General features: G+C 39.9%; 1 protein-coding gene across 11 annotated transcripts in view; it reads right to left on the bottom strand.

Annotated features, from left to right (window-relative positions):
* Positions 1-24,796, bottom strand: part of DDX52 (DExD-box helicase 52) — a 30,782-nt gene extending 5,986 nt beyond the window's left edge. Inside the window, exons 1-15 of one of the 11 annotated variants that reach the window (XM_074019050.1) lie at positions 24,684-24,796; positions 23,475-23,673; positions 23,214-23,267; positions 22,960-23,076; positions 14,641-14,771; positions 13,469-13,654; positions 11,046-11,189; positions 9,238-9,349; positions 7,456-7,528; positions 6,417-6,620; positions 4,930-5,020; positions 1,966-2,088; positions 1,695-1,845; positions 1,442-1,517; positions 337-408 (exon numbers count right to left, since the gene is read on the bottom strand). In XM_074019050.1, the coding sequence (XP_073875151.1) occupies positions 337-408; positions 1,442-1,517; positions 1,695-1,845; positions 1,966-2,088; positions 4,930-5,020; positions 6,417-6,620; positions 7,456-7,528; positions 9,238-9,349; positions 11,046-11,189; positions 13,469-13,513 (1,091 nt within the window). In that variant the 5' untranslated portion in view covers positions 13,514-13,654; positions 14,641-14,771; positions 22,960-23,076; ... (1 more) ...; positions 23,475-23,673; positions 24,684-24,796. Of the gene's footprint in view, positions 1-336; positions 409-1,080; positions 1,518-1,694; positions 1,846-1,965; positions 2,089-4,929; positions 5,021-6,416; positions 6,621-7,455; positions 7,529-9,237; positions 9,350-11,045; positions 11,190-13,468; positions 13,655-14,640; positions 14,772-18,912; positions 18,984-22,959; positions 23,077-23,213; positions 23,268-23,474; positions 23,674-24,683 lie in introns of those variants that run through there. The other 10 variants (XM_065532355.2, XR_012425544.1, XM_074019051.1 and 7 more) reach the window with 10 other exon arrangements.
* Positions 24,797-26,122: the final 1,326 nt, after the last annotated feature.

The raw sequence follows: 26,122 nt of genomic DNA, 5'->3' as shown, positions 1-26,122 counted from the left end.
CCTGTAATCCTAGCACTTTGGGATGCAAAGATATAAGATAGGATCACTTGAGACCAGGAGTTCAAGATTAGCCTGGTTAACATAGCAAGACCCCATTTCTACTCCCCATAAATCTAAAAAATATTATAGCCAGGCATGGTGACGCATGCCTGTAGTCCCAGCTACTCAGGGGACTGAGGCAGGAGGATCACTTGAGCCCTGGAGATCAAGGCTATATAGTGAGCTGTGATCATGCCACTGCATTCCAGCCTGGGCAACAGAGCAAGAAAAAAAAAAAAAAGAGTGTATATACAAAGAGACAGAGAGTCTAAGATCCAGGTAAATTCAAGATTGTACCTTAGTAGTTTCTGAAAACCTTTTATGTATTCTGGTACAGGACACCCGGCCTGCTGTATAACATTGGCAACGCTGAAAAAGAAACCCATAAACTTGTATCTTGCTAAACGGATGTTTATGAATGTAAACCCTCTGCACAACGTTAGAGGGAACTAAAACTACACAAAGTAATCCACAAAGTGTTCTGATATGTTATCAATTATTACCTGATGTAAGCACATTGGATTACAGAGAGAACTATCCACTGGGCTGAAATTAATGCACTGATGAATAACTAGAGATAACACTTATTTCAACATTTATCAAATCCTATAAAGCTGGTAAACTCAATCTTGGACGAAGCACTGACTGAAGCCAGAGTCAAGCTTAAATTCATTAAGTGGAAGTGCCTACTATGGGGCTGGCACTGTTGCCAAGTTTTTTGTGTATAGTAACTTCTTCACTCTTCACAACAAGCCTGTGTTGTAAATACTGTCACTATCCTCATTTCACAGATGGAAAACTGAGGTGCATAGTTAATTATTTGGGTCATGAGATTCACATGCTTGCAGTTGCTGAGGCCTATGGTGGATCTAGGTTGCTGGAATATACCCCTCTACACACACACACTTGAATCTGCTCAAAGCGATACAAAGGCTGACAGGTGGCAGAGCCAAAGCTCAGAAAGCACAATCAAAATATTTACCAAAACCAATAAATAGATCTAAGTACAAACCCCCTTTGGCCAAAACTAGATTTCATTACCTAGAAATGTGAAGTGTTATCAATCACCATCAACCAAAGATTACTGTAGACAGTCAAAATGCAGGAAACTCATCTTCTACATTAAAATCTAACGTCAACCACTGAAAAAGTCCTGTGAATCTGAAACTTACAATGAACATTATTCCACTTTGAATATGCATTTCCAAAATCTAATAATGGAAGGGCAAAAACAAGGCCCTTTGATCATTTTTCCTTTCCCATGGATAAAATATGGTTAACTAACACCATTATCAGTAGAATCTGGGACGTAGCCGTTCCGTAATTATCTCTTAATTGAATATACATATAAGAATAATGAAGCAATTCTGCCAATAGCACTAGGTTATTTTTTCTAGTTTACCTTCTTAATAATGGTTTATCATCTTCAGTGAAAAATGTAATTGCTTTTCCCTTATTCCCTGCTCTTCCAGTTCGACCTAAGAAAAATTAGACCATTAAAAAACACATTTTGGGTGGATGGAGGCTCTCAAAATTCGTTTACAAAAGTCACTGGATTTTCATAGCACTAAGAAATGAGCATGTGTGCCAGGAATAGCAGGGGTGCTAAGACAGATCAGTGGGTGACAGAGGGGAAGGAAAAAAAGACAACTCACCTATCCTGTGGATATATTCCACTGAGCTGGTTGGAAAGTCATAGTTGATCACCAAGTTCACACCTTTAAAATCAATCCCTCTTGCTAGCAAAGCCGTACAAATCAGAACCCAGATTCTTCCTGCTCTGAAACTGTGGACTGTGTTATCTCTCTGGTTAACAGAATATATATTAAATTACTTTAGAATGAAAACAGGTACTTCATAAATTTAAAGTCAATAATTTAAAATCAAGTAGCTCTTCTGAGTTTCAAAGTATACATTTGACTTTACCTGCTGTTGTGTTCTCTCTGCATGAATAACATCCACATTAATACCTTCATATATGAGCTCATGAAAAAGTTCTTTAGCCCTTTCAATGGACTGAACAAAAACAAGAACAGGTGGATTGAAACCCTAAAAGAAGGCAAAAATTGGCACACATAACTCAATCAAGAATACAATTGGTCAGTATTTCATATTATGATTGTAGCTTCTAAGAACCCAATTCAATTTAATGTACTTTCTTGGCCAAATTTCTTGGGCTAGTGGTCTAACTCTGCCTCCATCTTCCTCACCATTCTCTCCAATTGGTTATTTCCACTCAACTTCAACTATATTCTCCATCTTGCTAATTCCAATAATCTTGTCTAATCAATCCCCCAACACCCCTCTACAATAACAGATGCCCAAACTTTGAAATAATCATCTCTTGACTTCTGTGCCTCAAAACCTTTTTTTATTCTGCTTAAAATGAAATAACTATCTTTTTAATTCATTTGGTTTTTTGGGGTGAAATTTTTTTATTCTTATGGATTTAGGGGTACAAATGCAGTTGTGTTACACAGATATATTGCATACTGGTGAAATCTGGGCTTTTAGTGTACCCATCACCCCAGTGGCGTACACTGTACCCCACAGGTGGTATTTCATCCCTCATTAACTCATTATTATCCTAATTCTGGTGCTCTCCCCAAGCTTAGTTCTTGGTTCTGTTCTTTCAATATAATCTTTATTTTACTGAGCTGAATCTCTACTACTAGCTCTACGCAAAATTTTTTTTAACTATATCTGATGTCTGTGTATCTAAGCAAATTATTTTTACATTTACACTATCAAACCCTTACTCTCTCTCAAACCAGCTTTCTATCTTTTTAACTGTTCATATTAGAGTTTTTTAGCCTTTTTTTCCCCTTTTTTTTTTTTTTTTGAGACCGACTGTCGCTCTGTTGCCCAGGCTGGAATACAGTGGCGCAATCTCGGCTCACTGCAACCTCTGCCTCCCAGGTTCAAGTGATTCTTCTGCCTCGGCCTCCTGAGTAGCTGGGATTACAGGCGTGCGCTACCACGCCTGGCTAATTTTTTTGTATTTTTAGTAGAGATGGGGTTTCACCATGTTGGTCAGGCTGGTCTCAAACTCCTGACCTGATGATCCGCCCACTTCAGCCTCCCAAAGTGCTAGAATTACAGGCGTGAGCCACCGCGCCTGGCCAAATTTCTTAGCCTTTTTATGATGGTTTAAACACCTCTTTTGGAATCTTATGAAAGCTAAGAAACTTTCCAATAAGCAACCACTCATTCGCACAAAAATCTTACATATAATTTTAGAGGGTCTGCAGACCTCCCAAAGGTCATACATGGCTAAAAATCTCTGGTGTATAATCTCCAAGTGAATATCCTGGAAAACCTTAAATTTCCTAGTACCAAATGATTCTCTTAAGAATATTAATAAAATACATTTAGCATTTACTATGTGCCAAGCACTATTATATAATAAGTGCTATGCTTGTACTAACAAATTAATAGTAAAACAGCTCTATGAGGTAGATATTATTATCCCATTTTACAGACAAGGAAAATGTGGAAGAGAGGTTAAGTTGTGCAAAGCTGCAGTGGTGGAGCTAGAACTTCTACCCAAATAGCCTGGCTCCAGAGTCCACGCTCTTAACCACTAAAGCAAACCATTTCTATAGTCACCAGGTACTTGCAAACTTTTCCCTTTCATCCTCCAACTATACGTAATGTCCTACCACTAAGGCTGCTGCCCTTATTTCTTCCTCATCTCTGCCTAGCCCAGTTTAAAAGCCTGATTGGTTTCCTTACTTTCCATCTTTCCCATTATAATTCACCTTACATATTACTGTTTAACTAATTTTCCTTAAAAATTATGTAGTCACAATTAGCTGGGCGTGGTGGCAGGCACCTGTAGTCCCAAGTACTCGGGAGGCTGAGGGAGAATGGTGTGAACCCAGGAGGCAGGGCTTGCAGTGAGCCAAGATGACACCACTGCACTCCAACCTGGGTGAAAGAACGAGACTCTGTCTCAAAAACAAAAACAAAAACAAATTATGTAGTCACATTCTTCAAAAATATCCTGTCCCCAACTTTCCTGTCCAACCTGGTTTTCTTTAATTCCATACCATAAGCTGTTTGCCTTAGACTGGTAACTGCTTCATTAGTCTTCAAACACATGGTGTTCGCTTCCATCTCTTAAGGCTTTACTCAAGCTGCTCCCCCAGCCATCCTTGCTCTTCCCCTTCACCTTTTTTTTTGTCTTGAAAATCTTTCAAGGATCAGTTTAGTAGCATTTCTTCTATAAGGCTCAACCAATTCAGCTCACCCTGATGGCCCCATTATGATGATATGGATGCTTAAAAAAGTACTCTTTAGCCCTTTATGACAGTTTATCAGAGATTATCTTACAGAAGTGTATTTATTTTATCCCTCTAAATAAGACTAAATTCCAGGGGCAGAACTTAGGAGATTTCTTGTATTGTCCAGCGCTGACACCTCAGTACTTAACTTTCAACTATGCCTTCTACTCAGTACTTACTGATAGGATAAAAACAGAAAACCCCACTCAGTGTCCTACAACACCCCAATTCTTCTATAAGAAACCAGCAGAGGGATGGAGCAGACAAATGTGGAAAAATGAGATTCTCAGGGCATCAGGTAGATTGTTTCCTAGTCTAATCTGAGCTGCGAAAAGACAATTCACCATATTCTGAGAGGCAAGCTTCTGTCCGTTGGGATAAGAGTTGGGACAATATGCTTCTTAACAGTTTACTGCTAGATTACTAAATAGGATGCAGGATGATCATATAGTTGGCACAATGTACTTTCTTATCAATTTACCAGTGGATTACTGAATACGAGGCAAGATGATGATGACACAATGCTACCACTGTAATAGCCTCCCACCAGAAATATAAGACTTGGCAAACTTTACCAAAATTCAAGAAGGTAATCCAAATATACCTTTTTAACAAGTTCTCTCATGGCCAGAAGTTTTCCAGTCTCAGATCCAACAAAGAGAAGCTCTTGTTCTACAGTTTCTACTGCAGAATTCCTGAGAAGAAAATATACCTTGTAGTTTGTAAGAGTCAATTTTTACTTTTTCCCCCTGAACTCTAAATAAATGAAAACATTTACACACAACTCCAACAAAATCAATTTTTCCACTGTCAATATTAATAAGTACTTAATTTTTTATACTTTAACTTGAAGACAAAAATTGTTATTTTTAAATGCTTTCTTCTAATTTTAAAACTATCTTGAAATGCCAACCATTAAAACTTATGTTTCAGTCATGAATTTTCATGTATCTGATTAATTATAAAAAATTTCTAACTGTAAAATTATTGAGTAAAATAATAAAAACATTTTTAAGGTTGTTATTACACATGGTTAAACATTTTTCATAATGATTAGCAAACATTTATTTATAGACCAACAGTTGGGGGTGAGATATATTAAGACTTTATTAATACTCTGTAAGATGTTACAATGTACTATGTTGTATCATAAATATTTTTCCCATTCTACTGTCAGCCTTTAAATTATGTTTATGTGAACTCATTCTGCTTTCCCTTTTTTTAAGATGGAGTCTCACTTTGTCACTCAGGCTGGAGTGCAGTGGGGTGATCTTGGCCCACTGCAACCTCCACCTCCCAAGTTCAAGCAATTCTCCTGCCTCAGCCTCCCAAGTAGCTGGGACTATAGACATATGCCAATTTTTGTATTTTGGGAAGAGACAAGGTTTCACCATTTTGGTCAGGCTGGTCTTGAACTCCTGACCTCGGGTGATCCACCTGCCTCTGCCTCCCAAAGTGCTGGGATTACAGGTGTGAGGCACCATACCCAACCTTGCTTTCTTCTTAAACACAGGAATTTTAGGTTTAAAATAGGGTATTTTTTACAGTTCCATTGGCTACTTTTTCATTTAATATGGTATTACAAACACTTTTTCATATAGCTACAGTCTTCCTACATCATTTCAGGGGTTACATAATAATCCATCAGGTAGCAATATCATAATTTCTTTAAACTTTTTTTATCACTGAGCATTTATTTACCATAAAATGCTCCCCAAAATATTTTTTAAATGGAAATATAAATCAAGTGGCTCAGTAACATCAGATTCTTCCTCTGTGGTCCACTTATTTAAGTCATCAAAGAAACTAAATATTCTGGGTGGCCACAGAGCTCATATTATACTCTGTGGATGGAAAAAAACACCTAAAAGCATGATAGGAATGTTAACATGATATAAAAACCTTCTTTTAGATTATTCTAAAACAGAACATCCTTGAACAATCTTGGCTTAAAAGAACACATTTCAATCAGTAAAACTCTCTCCCTTGCTAGTCTCAGGCCAAGAAACCTATTTCCTTCAGTCTTAAAAAAAAGACTTGTATTTAAAAAAAAGAAAATCAATGGGATAATGTTGAAAAACAATTAAATACCTTGCTCCAATGGACACACTGATGACATTGTCCAGGTTGAGTTTGCACCACTGTTCAACATCATATGCAAAAGTTGCACTGAACATAGCTCTTCGGACCTTGTGGGATGTGCAGGCCAGGAAAATGGAAGCCAGCTGGTCTCTGAACCCAGTTTTGCCATCTTCAAACAGTTTATCTGATTCGTCTACTACAAGCCACTCAACACTAAGAAATAACAAAACAACTTGTGGATATTGAACTGAAAGATCCAAGACACTTCACTAAACCATGGGGGCAGTGGACACATGAGAAAGTCAAACTATGATGCTGCTTCTCAGATCCACTTTATCATACCAGAAAAAAAAAAAAGAAAAGAAAAATAAGCAGGTGATATGGTTTGACTGTGTATTCCCACCCATATCTCATCTCAAATTGTAATCCCCATGTGTTGAGGGAGGGACCTGGTGGGAGATGATTGGATCATGGGGGCACTCTCTCTCTCTCCACCCCCGTCATCTGCCACCATGTGAGATGTGCCTTGCTTCCTCTTCTGCCATGACTATAAGTTTCCTAAGGCCTCCCCAGTCATGCCCTGACTTGTGGGTCAATTAAACCTTCCGTTCTTTATAAATTACCCAGTCTCAAGTAGCTGTTTAGAGCAGCATGAAAACGGACTAACACAGCAGGAAAAAGGTAAAAGCTAGATAAACATAGCTCAATGTACCTATTCCAATAGCCTCAAAGATACAAGGTTCCATTAACGACAACAGAGCTTTTCATAAACTTCACTAACTCCATCACCATTGCTGAAACATGCAAAAAGGTCTAGGGGAATTCTGTACTAAATGCTTATCAAAATATATAACTTTCTTCCAGACCAGATAGTTTTCTTTTATATGAGTTTTTTTTTAAAAAAAAAAAAAACATTATTCTCAGTGCCAACACTGACGGAAGGTAGCAAACAGCAAGCTCCAAAGGGAAAAAATACAAGCAATGGAGGACAAAATGTAATCAACAGAATGAAAAATACATAGGAAAGACATGAAAATATCATCTATACCTTGTTAGGTCGATTCCTGGGGGATCTTGCTTTAATAAATAGATTAGTCGATTTGGAGTAGTCACAAGAATATCTATAGGAAAAACAAATGGTAGAAATTGCAAAAATCAGGATTTGTCTCTCTTGAACTAGGAATTAAGCCTCCTCAACTTCAGTTAATAGCCTGAAGTGGGAAGTAGTCAGAGCCAACAACACAAAACTATTATATCCCTACTTTCCTTTTATTATATCTGAGCAGCTTTCTCTTTTTCTTTTTTTGAGACAGGGTCTTGCTCTGTCACCCAGGCTGGATGGAGTACAATGGTGTGATCAGAGCTCACTGCATGCAACCTCAAACTCCTGGGCTCAAGAGATCCTCTGGCATCAGCATTCTGAGTAGCTGGTACTACAGGCACATGCCACTGCACCTGGCTAATTTTTATTTATTATTATTTTTTGAGATGGAGTCTAGTTCTGTCACCCAGGCTGGAGTGCAGTGGCGTGATCTCGGCTCACTGCAAGCTCTGCCTCCTGGGTTCATGCCATTCTCCTGCCTCAGCCTCCTGAGTAGCTGGCACCACAGGTGCCCCCCACCACACCCGGCTAATTTTTTGTATTTTTAGTAGAGATGGTAAATTTTTTTTTTACTTTTATTTTTGTAGAAACAAGGTCTCCCTATGTTGTCCAGGCTGGTCTTGAATTCCAGGGCTCAAGCAATCTCCCTGCCTCAGCCTCCCAAAATGCTGGGATTACAGGCATGAGCCACAACACCCAGCCTCTTCTCCATTTCTAAGAGGCAGGAACAATTTAATTTTCAAATCTTTTTTTTCCCCAGGAAAATCATTTTTTTAACATGGAATTTTATGCAGAGGCCCTAGATTTAAAACAACAACAACAACAACAACAACAACAACAACAGATGAAAGCTTATCTCCAAGTGGACAAGTCAAAAAACAAAAAGAAAGAAAAGTAGATGAAAGCAGATTCTCTGGCTGATATAAGGGTGAGGATGTAAGCCATTCTTTCTGTTTTTTTAAAGATGGAGTCTCACTCTGTTGCTCAGGCTGGAGTACAGTGGTGCAATCACAGCTCATGGCAGCCTTGAACTCCTGGGCTCAAGCGATCTTCCCACCTCAGACTTCCAAGTAGCTAGGACTACAGGCGTGCACCACCATGCCTGGCTATTTTTTTTTTTTTTTTTAATTTCTTTTAGAGATTGAGTCTCGCTATGTTGCCAAGGCTGGTCCCAAACTCCTGGCCTCGAGCAATCCTCCCACCTCAGCTTTCTCCATACCTGTAGCTGGGATTACAGGTGTGAGCCACTGCACCCAGCTATGTGTGCCATTCTTGTCTGCCAGAGTATTTCCATGGCAGATTAAAAATCAATGGTATATATCAGAATTTTTCAGCCTCAGCACTGTTACCATTTTGGGCCAGCTAACTCTTCGTTGCAGGGGACTGTCTTGTGCATTGCTGAATGTTTAATAGCATCCTTGGCTATAGGCCAGTAACTACAGGCTAGTAGCACTTCTCCCCAGTTGTGACAACTAAAAATGTCTCCAGATTATTGCCAAATGTCCCTGTGGTAAAAGGTGGGGAGCAAGATTGTCTCTAGTTGAGAACTACTGGTATATATGTTATGTATAACTTCTCAGTAGAGTGAGAAGGGAATCTCTTTAGTTCTTCTAAAATTCAAATTTTATACATACATGACTATACTTTAACAATACTTACATAGCAATTAGGATATTTATAGTTTCCAGATTCCTTACATGTTCTACATCCCATGTATGAATTCCTTACCAAACTTTTTAGATGATTTAGGTCCAAATTTCTTGGCTGCCACTGCTGCTTTGTGGATCATATGTATCCTGAATCCTGTTCCCTCAGAAATTTTTATTAACTCTCTGTGAATCTAAAAAAAAAAAAAAAAGATAAAAACATTAGCCGCTAACATACTTGGATAAGATGTATACTCTCTTTTACATGATTAATAAAATAAATCTATTACCAACCCATGAATATCTGAAATTAAACTCATAACTATCTGTAGATGAACCTGAAATCTCAGCATTTTGAAACTTCAATGCCTAAAAAGATTCAATAATTTCTTCAGGTGGAATAGACTAGTTCCCAGAGATAAAACTAATCGGCCGGGCGCGGTGGCTCACGCCTGTAATCCCAGCACTTCGGGAGGCCGAGGCGGGCGGATCATGAGGTCAGGAGATCAAGACCATCCTGGCTAACACAGTGAAACCCCGTCTCTACTAAAAAAAGACAAAAAAATTAGCCAGGTGTGGTGGCGGGTGCCTGTAGTCCCAGCGACTCGGGAGGCTGAGGCAGGAGAATAGCGTGAACCCAGGAGGCGGAGCTTGCAGTGAGCCAAGATCACACCACTGCACTCCAGCCTGGGCAACAGAGCGAGACTCCGTCTCAAAAAAAAAAAAAAAAAAAAAAAACTAATCTATTACGTATTGTTTTCAGAATACAGTACTATTGGCTGGGTGCGGGGGCTCACACCTGTAATCCCAGCACTTTGGGAGGCCAAGGTGGGCAGAACTCCAGTTGAGGCCAGGAGTTCAAGACCAGCCTGGCCAACGTGGCAAAACCCTATCTCTACTAAAAACACAAAAACAATTAGCCAGGCATGATGGTGCACGCCTGTAATCCCAGCTACTTGGGAGGCTGAGGCAGGAGAATCACTTGAACCTGGGAGGCAGAGGTTGCAGTGAGCTGAGATGGCACCACTGCACTCCAGCCTGGTCCACAGAGTATGACTGTCTCAAAAAAAAAAATATATATATATATACACACACACACACACACATATACATACATATATATATACACATACACACACAGTACTATTACAAGACTATCTCATACTTGGTATGTGTTTTATATTAAGCACACTGGGAGGGTGGAACAGATCACTGTATACTTTTCCTTTCTCAAAAAAAAAACTGAGATGAGTCAGGCATAATGACTCATGCCTGTAAGCTCTGTAATTTGGTAGGCCAAGGTGGGAGGATCACTTGAACCCAGGAGTTCAACAGCAGCCTGGGTAACATAGGGAGACCTTGTTTCTACAAAAAGAAAAAAATTAACCACGTGCAGTGGCATGTGCCTGTGGTCCCAGTTACTCAAGAGGCTAAAGCGGGAGATCTCTTGAGGCCAGGAGTTTGAGGTTGCAGTAAGCCATGATCACATCACTGCATGCCAGCCTGGGTAACAGAGTAAGAATCTGTGGCTAAAACCAAACAAATAAATAAATAAAAATCAAAACTAAGATGAGTATTCATTTTTTTTTAGATAAGAAAAATAAATGTCCAAGAAGGACTATATTTCATTAGCCTTTCAACTTCAAAGACCTTAAAGCATTTACCAAAGAAGTGTAAATATTAAAATCATTGTGTTTTAGGAACTTATAGAAAGACTTAAAAGATTTGCCCACATGGTGTAAGATCCAGAGCACTCTGCTGTGCAGAGGATACTTGACCATGACAGAAGACACGGGCCTTGCTTTTTTAAGATCTTTTTATTACCTTCAAATAAGAAAGATCACTGAAGTAAACACCAATCACATTCTTTTCAACAGCTACAAGTCATACCTGGCTAGCAAGTTCCCGTGTTGGTGATATAATCAGGGCTCTGAAGCCTTTATTCGCAGGCTGTTTCAGCTGCATTAAAATAGGAATGCTAAAAGCTAATGTTTTTCCAGATCCAGTTGGAGCAGAAGCCAGAAGTTCCCGACCCTAAAAAATAGGATATGATTAAGTACTACAAAGAAAGGACATAAGTTTTTCAGAGCCTGGTCAAATAATGCTACCAGCCCTAGAAAAAAACAAATAAAATTTTACGTAATGAATCCATTCATTCAAGTCATACCTGCTTTCCCAACATCCTCCATTCATGCCACCGTCGCCCCAACAAAGTTTCTGAGCATTGCCCTCGAATTCCCTTTGAATGGTTGTAAAGAATACAGATAACTAAAACCCAAAGAGAATTCATAACCTAAGTTATATCCATTATTTCAACTTTTCTTTTCCACTTAACTATTGTCAAAATAAAATTATAAAACCAACTTTTTGTCCTGGTATCTGTACTGCTCAATCACTAGGGAAGGTTTTATTAAAAACAGAATGGCTGAAGAAATAAAAAATAGCAATGACCTGAGGGACAGAGTAATTTATAGGACACAATTTTCAAAAACTCACTGTGATTTTTTTTTTTTTTTGATACAGAGTCTCACTCTGACACCCAGGCTGGAGTGCAGTGGCGCGATCTCGGCCCACTGCAACCTCCGCCTCCCGGGTTCAAGCAATTCTTCTGTCTCGGCCTCCCAAATAGCTGGGACTACAGGCACAAGTCACTGGCCCAGCTAGTTTTTGTATTTTTAGTAGAGACAGGGTTTCACCATATTGGCCAGACTGGTCTTGAACTCCTGACCTCGTGATCTGCCCGCCTTGGCCTCCCAAAGTGCTGGGAGGAAGCCCTCCATGGGCTTCCAAATATCACTTTGCAAATTCCACAAGGCGTGATTACAGGCGTGAGCCACCATATCTGGCCCACTGCGAATTTTTTTTTTTTTGAGACGCAGTCTTGCTCTGTCGCCCAGGCTGGAGTGCAGTGGCACAATCTTGGCTCACTGCAAGCTCCGCCTCCTGGGTTCACGTCATTCTCTTGCCTCAGTCTCTCAAGTAGCTGGGACTACAGGCGCCCGCCACCACGCCTGGCTAATTTTTTGTATTTTTAGTAGAGATGGGATTTCACCGTGTTAGCCAAGATGGTCTCAATCTCCTGACCTTGTGACCCGCCTGCTTCGGCCTCCCAAAGTGCTAGGATTACAGGCGTGAGCCACCACACCCGGCCCCCACTGTGATTTTTAAAGCTTTAAGCTAAAGCCATGACAGAAACAATCTTAAACAAAAATTAAAAGCAAATTTACTATAACATGAGTCAACAGCATCATTTAAATGTATGAATGTATTCTCATTACAGCTCTCAAAGAAAATGAAAAGGACTAGCATAGATGAAAAGGTATCTTATATCCTTTGGAAACCAGAACTGAAGGCCATCTTGGTTACATGGGGAAAAAACCCAACTCTCATTGCTACAGAAACAAACCTCAGAAAAACTTAATGTCCGAAAACCTAAGTTAATCCATACCTCTATCAACAAGTGACTGGATAACAAATTGTGGTATATTCATACAACATAATACTACTCGGTAACAAACTATTGCTATATGTAATATAGACGAATCTCAAAGCATTACACAAAGTGAAAGAAACCAGAAATAAAAGATTAATGTGTGATTCCACTCATATAAAACTCTAGAATAGAGGCAAAAGAAATACACAGTAGTAGAAATCAGAATAGAAATTGCCTCTGAGCAGGGGCAGGGTGAGGACTGACTGGAAAGGGCACAAGAAAATTGTCTGGGGTAATACATATGTTCTCCATCTTCACTGGAATAGTGGTTACACAGGATATGCATTGCTGAAACTCACTAAACAGGGCGCTTAAAAATCTATGCATTTTATTGTATGTAAAGTGTACTTTAATTATAAAAAGTATTGGGAAAAATAAGTCAGGCTATATACAAGAACTTTAGAAAGCATTTGTATTTCTGGAGTAGTTCCTGGGCATTATAAACTAAATAAACAATGAACGAATGAAACATAATCCCCATTCTCCAAGGGGTTACACAGTAGTAAAATGAAAAAAATATGATTGGTGCGAATCCAAAGTAGTGTAAAATGTAAAATAAATGTTGTAAGGAAAAGAACACACCAAATACCAAGGAGAACTGCAGTGTGGAGGAAATGGTACTGGAAAAGGAAGATCACATCTAGATGGAGTGATCAAGGCAACTTTTATGGAGGCACGGGCATTTGATGAACTTAAAAGGAAGTGAAGGATTTTAACAGGGGAGATAAGGTGGAAAGAATAATTTCAAGAAGAGAGGGAAGAGAATGAGCAAACACACAGAGGAAGGAATGTTACAGGCATTCTAGATCTTCATACTCACATGCAGCATAACTGGGATGGCTTGCATTTGGATTGGCGTAGGCATTTGGAAACCTGCATCTAAAATGTTCTGAAGTAGTCGAGAATTGATTTTATATTCCTGGTCAAGTTGCTGAAACGTAGCAATTGGGTCAGGAAGATCGGTTCCTTGGACGTGAATTTTGTGTTTATTCCGCAAGAAGTTTATCTGAAAAGTGAAGTAAAGAGGCCCCTATGGATATGGCCAAATAAATACATTCTCAGATGTTATAAAGCAACATTAACAGTTTCTGGGATAACCTTTAGCAGCATATGAAACCTTTTGGTTAAATCCAAGAACCAAATCATCACAGATATTAGGTACATTTCATGCCCTTTCATAGAAAACCTCCATAAAATGTCTATGCTTTCTTCATATTAATGTGTTATTGTCACAGTCATAACTTCTAACCTTAAATAAACTTCTTAGAAGTCAGCCATTGAATCCATCTACTATTTTAATATGGTGGTTAGCATACAAGTATCAATGCTTTTTGATGATTTACCCTAAAACTCTGCTTATTAAAACTGAATGCCAAAAAGTAGAGTCTAGTAGTGTTGATTTGATTTGTTTCCCCATTGTCTGGACCAGAGACAGCCAAATTCTGGTTTCTGGGTTACTGAAGCATTGCCATACTAATCCCTGAAGTGAGCTGAACACACCTCTCCATCAGGAATATGGCAGGTGTACAGCAGACACAAAAAGGGTGTATTTGTTGTTTCTTCCATATCCTACTCCTCTTAATCCCAAGTCATAAAACACCTTCTTTAAGAATTCTAACTCCCTAATCTGTGTCAGAGGAAATCCTTCTAAACCGGTGAGCTCAACACAGAGAAGAAAGGGAGTCAAATTTTGTTTATTGAAAGGGGTTACAAAATTTTAAAAACATAATTCTAAACATACTATCAATCTTGAAACTTGAGCAGGTCAAGAATTTTATATACGTATCTGTAATTTAAACTTTAAAATGTTCACCCACAGCACAAATGTCTACTTTGCTTTAAGTTTTCATTAAAGTAAAATCTAAATGAATGTAATTAACCTTCTGTCTTCACAAAACTATATTCATGTTAACAACAGAATAACCCAAGTCCAGTGAATAAGTCACTAGGTCAGAAAATATATACACTTTTGGCCCCAAAACATTTTTCTACCTTTTCCTTTCTGAGATGCTCCAACTTTCCGGAAGTGAGTTTACTTTCTCTCGGAACTTTTTTGTCTTCAATCTTTGCTTCTACAGATGATATCCACTGTATAGTAGCACCTTCTTCTTGGGAAGTAATTTCTAAAATATATTTTTAAAAAGTAAAAGATTTTAACGGTCTAGGCAAAATAGTGAGGACCCGTCTCTTCAAAAAAAATTAAAAATTAGCCAAGGGTGGGTGGTGGTGCATGCCTGTAGTCCCAGCTACTCAGGAGGCTGAGCGGGGAGGATCATTTGAGCCTGGGAGGTTGAGGCTGCAGAGAGCTGTGATCACGCCACTGCATTCCAGCCTGGGTAATACAGAAAACCTTGTCTTGAAAAAAAAAAAAAAAAGAAAAAAGGTTTTAATCTTGGGTGTATGTGCAGCAAGAGAGCCATACCTTCACATTAAAAAAAGAAAAAGTACAGCTGATGCAACTAGATAAGAGAAAGTAATAGGATGTATAAAAATGAAAATGAAAAGGCAAGTTCTGTGTTGCTATGATCAGAGCTCTGAAGCTCACTATCTTCCCTTTGTTGGCTATTTCAGCAGCGTACTGAGTATACTTGAAAACAACAGGGGTTTAATTGAAAAGCACCTTAAACAATGAGAAATTTCTTTTTTTTTTTTTAATTTGAGACGAAGTCTCAGTCTGTCGCCCAGACTGGAGTATAGTGGTGCGATCTCGGCTCACTGCAACCGCTGCCTCCCTGGTTCAAGCAATTCTCTGCCTCAGCCTCCCGAGTAGCTGGGATTACAGGCATCCGCCACCATGCCTGGCTAATTTTGTTTTGTATTTTTAGTAGAAATGGGGTTTCACCATCTTGGCCAGGCTGGTCTCAAACACCTGACCTCAAGTGATCCGCCTGCCTCGGCCTCCCAAAGTGCTGGGATTACAGGCGTGAGCCACCGTACCTGGCCAAACAATGAGAAATTTCAATAAGGCAGTCAGGTTCTCTATATGTAAACAACCAACAACTAAAAAATAAATATGATGAAAGATCTCACTTAAAATAGCAATGACTGGCCAGGCGCAGTGGCTCACGCCTGTAATCCCAGCACTTTGGGAGGCCTGTTTTGGTGACTAGACCACCTGACTTAACAGTTTGTATGGGAGAATAAATATGTAAGACTAACCTAAATTTTTTTTTTTTTTTTTTTTTTTGAGACAGACTCTTGTTCTGTTGCTCAGGCTGGAGTGGAGTGGCATGATCTTGGCTCACTGCAACCTCTGTCTCCCAGGTGATTCTCAGCCTCCCTAGTAGCTGGGACTACAGAGGCATGCCACCACGTCCAGCTAATTTTTGTATTTTTAGTGGAGATGGGGTTTCACCATGTTGGCAGGCTGGTCTCAAACTCCTAACCTCATGATCCGCCCGCCTTGGCCTCCCAAAGTGCTGGGATTACAGGTGTGAGCCACCGTGCCTGGCCTAACTTAAAAAATTTTAAGTTTAATAAGCAAAGACTAGTTCTACAAAGCAAAGACTAGTTCTAATTTCTAAATTAGTTCTAAAACTAGCAAAGACTAGTTCTAATTTCTTAATTTTTTTCAACTTCACCGAGGCATAAATATATACAATAATCTGCATATATTCAAAGTATCTAATTCGATGAGTTTTGACATATCTACACAGCCAAAAAGCCATTACCACATTCTAGGTTATTTCTATCACTTCTCCAAATTTCCTCATGACCCCTTATAATCCATCACTCCATGCATAGGCAACCACCAATCTAATTTCTGCCACTATAGATTAGTTTGCCTTTTCTGGAATTTTATATAAATGGAATCACGTCATATGTACTAATTTTTGTCTGGCTTCTTTCACTCAAGATAGTTATTCTGAAGTTCATCTAGGTTGCAGCATGTATCAACAACTTACCATTTTATTACTAGGTAGTATTTCATTGTATGGAGGTACAGTTCATCATTTACCTGTTGAGGAACATTTGGGTCATTTCTAGCTTTTGGCTATAAGTAATGTTGCTATGAAAATTTGTGTACAAGTCTTCCTGAAGATGTGTATTTTCCTGTCTCTTAGGTAAATATTGACAAGTAGAATAGCTGGGTAATATGGTAAATATACGTTTAATTTAAAAAAAAAAAAGTCAAACTATTTTCCAAAGTGGTTGTACCATTTTACCATCAACACTATGAGAGCTTGTTTCTGTACATCCTTGCCCATACTTGGTACAGTCACTCTTTCTATTTTTAGCCATTCTAATGAGTATGTAGTAGTATTGTATTGTGGTTTTAATTTGCCTGATGGCTACTGATGTTGAATGTCTTTTATGTGCTTATCACCATGTGTATTATCTTCTTTAGTGAGTAGATACAAGTCCCTTGATATACATTTTGCGAATATTTTCCCATCTGTGGCTTGCCTTTTCATTTTCTTAATGTTATCTTTTGAAGAATGAACATTTTTAGTTTTGATAAGTCCAATATATCAATTTTTTCTTTTTAAAAAATTTTTGTTGCTGTTGTGCTAAGGAATCTTTACATATCTCAAGGCCACAAAAATTTTTTTCCTATGTTTTCTTCTAGAACTTTTATAGTTTTAAACTTCAGTCTGAGTCATTTGAAGTTAATTTTTGCTTACAATGTAAAGTTAGGTTTGATGTTCAGTTTTTTCTACATGGATCCAGCACTGTTTGTGAAAAGACTTTCTTTTCCCTGCTGATTTACCTTTTACCTCTGTTGAGAACTAATTGACCATATATGCATGGGTTTGTGGACTAGCTATTCTCTTTAACTGATCTATACATAAGGGGGCCTTCAAAAAGTTCATGGAAAATCCATATTATGAAGAAACTATGCAAAAATTTCAAATTTTTTGCACCAAAATAAACTCATACCAACTTGTTATAATATGGGTGAACTGGATCCAGTCTGGGACACTAAGAAGGACAAGACAGCAGTTTGAAAAAAGCAACATGAATTCTTCTTAAAACTGAAGCAAGAACAAACTTCAAATTTACAGTGAAGCTTGGGGAGAAGAATAGTGAAATCACTGATGCTTTATGAAAAGATTATGGGGGCAAGGCCCCAGAGAAATCAGCTGTTTACAAATGGATAACCTGTTTTAAGAAGGAACAAGATAATATTGAAGATGAAGTCCGTAGCACCACACCACCCATTAAGAAGGAACAAGATAACATTGAAGATGAAGTCTATAGCAGCAGACCACCCACGTCAATTTATAAGGAAAAAATTCATCTTGTTCATGCCCTAATTAAAGAGGACTGTTGATTAATAGCAGAAACAACAGCCAACACCACAGCCATCTGAACTGCTTCAGCTTACACCATATATATATTTTTTTCGAGATAGGGTTTTGTTCTGTCAGCCAGGCTAGAGTACACAGGCATGATCACAGCTCACTGTAACCTCAAACTCTTGGGCTAAAGCAATCCTCCTGCCTCAGCCTCCCAAGTAGCTGGGACTACAGACATGCGCTACCACGTGCAGCTAATTTTTCTTTTTCTTTTTAGAGTTTACTGTGTCACCAAGGCTGGAGTGCAGTGGTGTGATCTCGGCTTTGGCTCACTGCAACCTCTGCCTCCCGGGTGGAAGCGATTCTCCTGCCTCAGCCTCCCGAGTAGCTGGGATTATAGGCACCAGCTACCATATCCAGCTAATTTTTTTTTTTTTTTTTTTTTTTTTTTTTTAGTAGAGACAGGGTTTCACCATGTTGGCCAGGCTGGTTTTGAACTCCTGGCCTCAAGCAATCCTTCCACCTTGGCCTCCCAAAGTACTGGGATTACAAGCGTGAGCCACTGCTCCTGGCCCTATTTTTTTGTATAGATGGAGTCTTGCTATGTTGCCCAATCTGGTCTCAAAATTCCTGGCCTCAATTGATCCTCCTACCTCAGCTTCCCAAAGCGCAGGGATTATAGGTGAACCACTGCACCTGGCCTCCCTACCAATTCTTTGTTTTGTTATTTGTTTTTGAGACGGAGTTTCTTTTTGCCCAGGCTGGAGTGCAATGGCATGATCTCGGCTCACTGGAACCTCCGCCTCCTAGGTTCAAGCGATTCTCCTGCCTCAGCCTCCCAGGTAGCTGAGACTACAGGTATGCGCCACCATGCTTGGTTAATTTTGTATTTTTAGTAGAGACGGGATTTCACCATGTTGGCCAGGCTGGTTTCAAACTCCTAACCTCAGATGATCCACCCACCTCAGCCTCCCAAAGTGCTGGGATTACAAACATGAGCCACCACATCTGGACTTCTACCTACCAATTCTTAATGAAAATAAGTTGAGCAAATTTTCCATCTGATGGGTGCCAAAACCACTGCTCCCAAATCAGCTGCAGACAAGAGCAGAGATTTCAAAAGAAATTTTAAACAAGTGGGATCAAGGTCCTAAAGCATTTCTTTGAAGAACTTTAACAGAAGATGAAACATGGTTTTACCAGTTTGATCATGAAGACAAAGCACAATTAAACCAATGACTACCAAGAGGTGGAAGTGGTCCAGTCAAAGCAAAAGTTGACAAGTCAAGAGCAAAGGCAACGGCAATGGCAATAGGTTTTTTGGATGTGCAAGGCACTTTGCTTGTTGACTTTCTGGAAGGCCCAAGAGTAGTATCTGCTTATTATGAGAGTGTTTGAAGAAAGCCAAAGCTTTAGCAGAAATTTCTACAAAAAAAATTCTGCTAGAATTCTAATTGGGATTGCGATGATTCTGAAGATCACTGTAGGGAGAAAATACTGAGTTGCCTAAAATATTGGTATGCCTCTCCACTCTACTGGATTTTATAACATATAAGGCCATAGTAATTAAAACAAGCTGGTATTGGTATACAAATACAGAAACAGAAGAGGTCCAGAGACAGACTTGAATATATATGGAAAATCAGTATACAATTAAAGTTGCATTAAAGTCCAATAGAGAAAACACAGATTATCAACATATGATATTAAGACAATTAGTCCACATAAGACAAAACACCAACATATGGTATTAAGACAATTATTCAGACATTTGAAAAAAATTTTAGTTCCCTATTCACTCCTTATACCAAATAAAATTCCACAGGGTCAAAGATTTTAATATAACAAATTGAAACAAATAAGAAAACATGGAAGTTTGCTGTTGTTTTTTGTTTGTTTGTTTGTTTTGAGACAGGGTCTTGCTCTGTTTCTGTCACCTAGGCTGGAATGCAGTGGTGTGATCTCAGCTCACTGCAACTTCCAACTCCTGGGTTCAAGTGATTTTCCTGCCTCAGCCTCCCAAGTAGCTGGGATTACAGGTGTGCACCACCACATCTGGCTAATTTTTTCATACTTTTAGCAGAGATGAAAGTTCACCATGTTGGCCAGACTGGTCTCAAATTCCGTACCTCAAGTGATCAGCCCACCTCAGCCTCCCAAAGTGTTGGGATTACGAAGTGAGCCAGCTTAGAATTTTAAAAAAACAAACTTAATGCACAGAAGGCCAAAAAGTAAATAAATAAACAAGACAAGTGACATATGACAATCTGGAAACATATTTGTAAACATAATATGCTAGACATAGAGCTAATTTCCTCAATATATGAGGTTTAATAAATTAAGAAGAAACAAATGAACAATGTAATACGATAAGGGAACAATGTAATACAATAAGGGTACAATGCATATGGAGAGACAAATTTACAAAAAGAGGAAAGTCTTATACCTTGCTGGAAGGCATCACAAAGTAGAATGACTTTAAAAAAAATTTTGTTTCCTTTATGAGACAGTTGGTACTAAATGACCCAAATCATTACTAATTCATAAGCTCTTCAATTTTCCAGTTAAAAACAGATACATGCGGCCAGGTGCAGAGACTCACGCCTATAATCTCAGCACTCTGGGAGGCTGAGGCGGGTGGATCACGAGGTCAGGAGATCGAGACCATCCTGGCTAACACGGTGAAACCCCGTCTCTACTAAAAATACAAAGATTTAGCCAGGCGCGGTGGTGGGCACCTGTAGTCCCAGCTACTCAGGAGGCTGAGGCAGGAGAACGGCGTGAACCCGGGAGGTAGAGCTTGCAGTAAGCCGAGATCATGCCACTGCAGTCCAGCCTGGGCGAAAGAGCGAGACTCCGTCTCAAAAATAAATAAACAAACAAACAAACAAATAAATAAATAAAGATACATGCCTGGCCAGGAGTAGTGGCTCACATCTGTAATCCCAGCACTTTGGGAGGCCAACGTGGGCGAATCACGAAATCAGGAGACTGAGACCATCCTGGCTAACACAGTGAAACCCTGTCTCTACTAAAAATACAAAAACTAAATTAGCTGAGTGTCGTGGCAGGCACCTGTAGTCCCAGCTACTAGGGAGGCTGAGGCAGGAGAATAGCGTGAACCCAGGAGGCAGAGCTTGCAGTGAGCCGAGATCATGCCACTGCACTCCAGCCTGGGCGACAGAGCGAGACTCCATCTCAAAAAAAATAATAATAATCGATACATGCCTACACATTTATCATACATCTATGGTCTAAATACGTTTGTTGCCACAATGGTTACAGTACACAGCTGTATATTTCTGGTGGCCCAACATTTGAATCATTTTGCTAAGTTTGTGGCATGTCTTTCTTATTAATCATGGTAAAGGTTTTATCAAACTTCCTTGCAGCCAGGGAAGAATAACTTTTACTGCAGCACTGTAACAGCAAAAGCATGCAAACAATGTCGTAAATGTCCCTCACACAGTTACATGTCAAATTGATCATGGGGCATCCCTACAGTGTATGATGGGCTACTATGCTGGGTTAACAATGAATAAGGCAAAGTACTTCCTACTGATGGAGTGTTTCTGGTGGATAAATCTGTTTGCTAACTCTGCAATTCCACTTCTAAGAATTTATGGGACAGATATACTCACATACACATGCAAAGATAAGTAGTATGACACTTCAAAACTACAACAGCAAAAATGTGAAAACTACAAATATCCATCACAAAGGAACTTGTTAAATCAATTATGCAATACACAATGGGATACAATGCTGTGTTAAAATAAACAAGGCAATGTACTTCCTACTGATTCCAAACAACCTCCAAGATACATTGTTTTTAAAAAAGAGGAAGGTAGTAAGAGAGGTTCCCAACAGAGTGTATATAGAGTAATCAAAGTATATAGACATAGTATGTAGAGTATTTGTTTTTTTTTTTTGAGTCAGGCATAAATACATGGGAATAGAGTGGCCCCAGAAAAATACAAAAGAAACTGATTAACAGTGGCTGCCTCTGGAGAAATGGGACTGGAGATAAACAATAGGAAGGAACTTTACTTTTCATCATTGTATAACTCAAGTGTTTACCAAAAAAAGGTAAATGATTAGGAAACTTTATATTATAGATTTAAAAAATATATAAATAGCCCTATAGTACAAGAAAAGAAAAACAAACAAACAAACAAAAACGCCTCTGTAGCGCGGTGGCTCAAGCCTGTAATCCCAGCACTTTGGGAGGCCGAGACGTGTGGATCACGAGGTCAGGAGATCGAGACCATCCTGATGAACACAGTGAAACCCCGTCTCTACTAAAAATACAAAAAACTAGCCGGGCAAGGTGGCGGGCACCTGTAGTCCCAGCTGCTCGGGAGGCTGAGGCAAGGAGAATGGCATGAACCTGGGAGGCGGAGCTTGCAGTGAGCTGAGATCTTGCCACTGCACTCCAGCCTGACTCCGTCTCAAAAAAAAAAAAAAAAAAAAAAACCAAAAAAAACGCCTCTGTCCAAATGGGCAGAGTAAGAACAAACAATTTGCAAAAGGTGAAATGTTAATGTCAAGTAAAGCATACAAAAATATGCTCGACCAGCCAGGTGCGGTGGCTCATGCCTGTAATCCCAGCACACTGGGAGGCGGAGGCAGGCAGATCACGAGGTCAGGAGATCGAGACCATCCTGGCTAACACGGTGAAACCCTGTCTCTACTAAAAATACAAAAAATTAGCCGGGCACAGTGGCGGGTGCTTGTAGTCCCAGCTACTAGGGAGGCTGAGGCAGGAGAATGGCACGAACCCGGGAGGCGGAGCTTGCAGTGAGCCAAGATTGTGCCACTGCACTACAGACTGGGCGAGAGAGCAAGACTCGTCTCAAAAAAAAAAAGCTCGACCTCACTACTTATCAAAAAAATATAAATATAAAATAGTTTCAGGCCAGGCACAGTGGCTCATGTCTGTAATCCCAGCACTTTGGGAGGCTGAGGCAGGAGGATCACAAGGTCAAGAGATCCAGGCCACCCTGGCCAACATGGTTAAACCCCATCTCTACTAAAAATACAAAAATTAGCTGGGCGTGGTGCCACGTACCTGTAGTCCCAGCTACTTGGGAGGCTAAGGCAGAAGAATCGCTTGAACCCAGGAGGCAGAGGTTGTAGTAAGCCGAGATCGCTCCACTACACTCCAGCCTGGCGACAGAGCAACACTCTGTCTCAAAAAAAAAAAAAAAAAAAAAAAAAAGTTTAATTCATTAGCCTGGCAAAAAAATTAACACCAATAATATTCAGCACTGACAAGGACTTGGGAAGTCATTCTGTAGTATTTTTCAAAGAAAGGGTACATACCCTTTCACCATATGATGCTACTTTTGGGATGGTATTCTGCAGAAATAACAGTACCTGTACGAAAGGATTTACACATGTAAGTATCTTTACTTAAAATTATCTTTGCTGTAACAATATTTCTAATGGTAAATACCTGGAAATAACCTGAGTGCCATCAGCTGACAAATGACTTTATTGTCTGACTTGTAACCATAAGCCTGTATTATTTTTATAACTGAACAAAATTAAAGCGAAAACACATAACAGATATCAAACACTAACCTGAAGTCATCATCTTCCTTTTTTTCTTGCTCTGCTCTTTCTTCCTTTCAGTTAGGCTCTCTTCTTTTTTCTCTTCATTTTGGGGCTTCTGATGTGTTTGTGATGCTCCACACATACCCGGGACAGACTTCTTGTTCCCAAAAAAGTCCAGTCCCTGAAGCACCTCCGAAGAATCAAAGTCATATTTCCTTTTTCCTATCTAAAACCCAAAACATTTAAAATGAAACCTACCGACAGAAGACCATTCCTTTCATTCAAGCAAGATTGTCCAATGACTCCTCTTTTCTACCTTTTCAAGTATCTGTCGAGCTAACAAGTGTCTGGGCAAATAGAATCTGAAGAGATCTTCTCTGACCTCATAATAGTAACAAATTAATATTAGCAATGAACACATACGCTTACTAAATGTCAAGCAGATTTCTAAGCATGTTTATACATATTAAATTGCTTCATATTTACAACTCTATAAAGTAAATAGCATTACGAATGAGAAAACCAAGACATTCGGAAATTAAGTAACTTGAGGAAGGTCTCAAAATTAGTAACTGGCAGACTTAGCATTTAGAGCCAGATAATCTGGCTCCAGAGTTCATACTCACTAGTTAGAGAAAGAAGAAACACATGTCACACACACATACACATTCAAACAGCAAAGTAGACATTCAATATTTTCCACAATTGGGGCCCAATTGACTTCCCCCGATTTATCACTTATTACTTCTCTAGGTAAAATCCCCCATTTATAAATCGCTCTTCTCCTTGGTTACTTAAGCCATGGGGTTGAAGCAATAAAAAGAACCACGCCCGGTACAACTATACGCTTGCCAGGCCAAACTTGGGGGAGACTATAGTGAGAGAATCTGTTTTCTCCATCTTCGGTTGTTTCTGTTTTCGTAATTCCTTTCCTCTAGGTTTGGAGAAAAAGTTCCTTTTGAAAGGAGGATTCCAACTTGGAGTAAGAGGGAGGAAACAGCGTTTCCGTGCCAGGCCCAACTAGGTCTACAACAGGATAGTTAAAGAGCTCATTCAGAAAGCTTCAACCGACTAGGTGTGCAGGTAAGCTGAACACAAAAGGAAGCAAAATACCCCAAGGGGGGTGAGAACCAGGCCACGCGTGTCCATGTGCGCCGGCCTCCCCCCGCAGCGGGTTCATTCCCAGGCTCCTGCTCCTTCTCAGTTACTCGGGCCTCGGTCCCCTGGGCACAGTACCTGGAATCGAGCTGCGTCTGCCGAGAAACGTCTCGTGTCGAATTTGGCCCCTGCGCCGAGCCGGCGAAAGAGATCGTGGACGTCCATCTTTACCCAGAAAGCGCCACCGTTCTACAGCGCCTGCGCAGATTACTTCCCAGGCCTCTGACAGCGTCGGAAGAGGGCGTGAGCGTAATTGGCTCCCGTAGGCGGAGCCTGGCTGGGTGAGAGAGAAGGGGGTATTTTACTACCGTGTACTCCGTCATTATTTATCTTTTTTTTTTCTTTTTTTCTTGAAACAAGGTCTCGCTCTGTCGCCCAGGCTGGAGCGCAGTGGCGCAGTCGCAGCCTCGCATTCCTGGGCTCAAGCGATCCTCCCAGCTCGGTCTCCCAAACTGCTGGGACTACAGGCGTGTGTAAATTCTTTTAAAAAATATTAATCAGTATCCTCCTATGTTGGGCACTGTTCTAGACTTTGAGGGATACTTTAGTAAACAACATCTTAAGATTTCTCGTCCTACGAAGCTTACATTTTAGTAGGAACAACAGATATTGTTAACAAATAAGCAAAATCTCTAAAGTAATAAGTGCTATGAAACAAAAAAGTGTAATTGATAGAGAAAATGATGGGAGAGCGGACTTACTGAAATTCACTCTGTTGAAGTGATAACTTGAGCTAAGGAAGCAACCTGTCCAAGATCTGGGAACAGCATTCCAGACAGGGGAAACACGTGACTGAAGAAGGGGAAAAAAATTGGAACCTTGAGGGAATAGAAAGAATGCCAGTGTGGGCCGGGCGCGGTGGCTCAAGCCTGTAATCCCAGCACTTTGGGAGGCCGAGACGGGAGGATCACGAGGTCAGGAGATCGAGACCATCCTGGCTAACAAGGTGAAACCCCATCTCAACTAAAAAATACAAAAAAATAACTAGCCGGGCGAGGTGGCGGGCGCCTGTAGTCCCAGCTACTCGGGAGGCTGAGGCAGGAGAATGGCGTAAACTCGGGAGGCGGAGCTTGCAGTGAGCTGAGATCCGGCCACTGCATCCCAGCCTGGGCGACAGAGCGAGACTCCCTCTCAAAAAAAAAAAAAAAAGAAAGAAAGAATGCCAGTGTGACTGGAGCCAAGTTGCAGTGTGATAGAGTAGTATAGATAAGGTTGGAGGGACAAACAGAAGCCAGATATCACAGATTCTTGTAACAGGGTGGTAGTAAAGAATTTGGACTTCCACCTTAGGAAACCATTTGAAAATTTTTATGGAGAGAACATGATTTAGTTTATCACAGTTAACTTTTTATATTTATTGCATCTGTACGAAATTATTTACTGCTTATTGCCTCTCCCTCTTCTGGAATGTAAGTCCCTGAGCACAGGGATATACCTTTGCTTCGCTGTGTATTCCCAGTTCCTGTGCACTTTGGTGAATGAATGAGTGGATGTTTCATAAAGGATTACACTGGCTA

The sequence above is a fragment of the Macaca fascicularis genome, chromosome 16, assembly GCF_037993035.2.
Source record: "Macaca fascicularis isolate 582-1 chromosome 16, T2T-MFA8v1.1".
Classification (NCBI taxonomy): Eukaryota; Metazoa; Chordata; class Mammalia; order Primates; family Cercopithecidae; genus Macaca; species Macaca fascicularis.
Note: the sequence above shows the minus strand (reverse complement) of the source record. Positions and strands in the feature narration are given on the sequence as shown.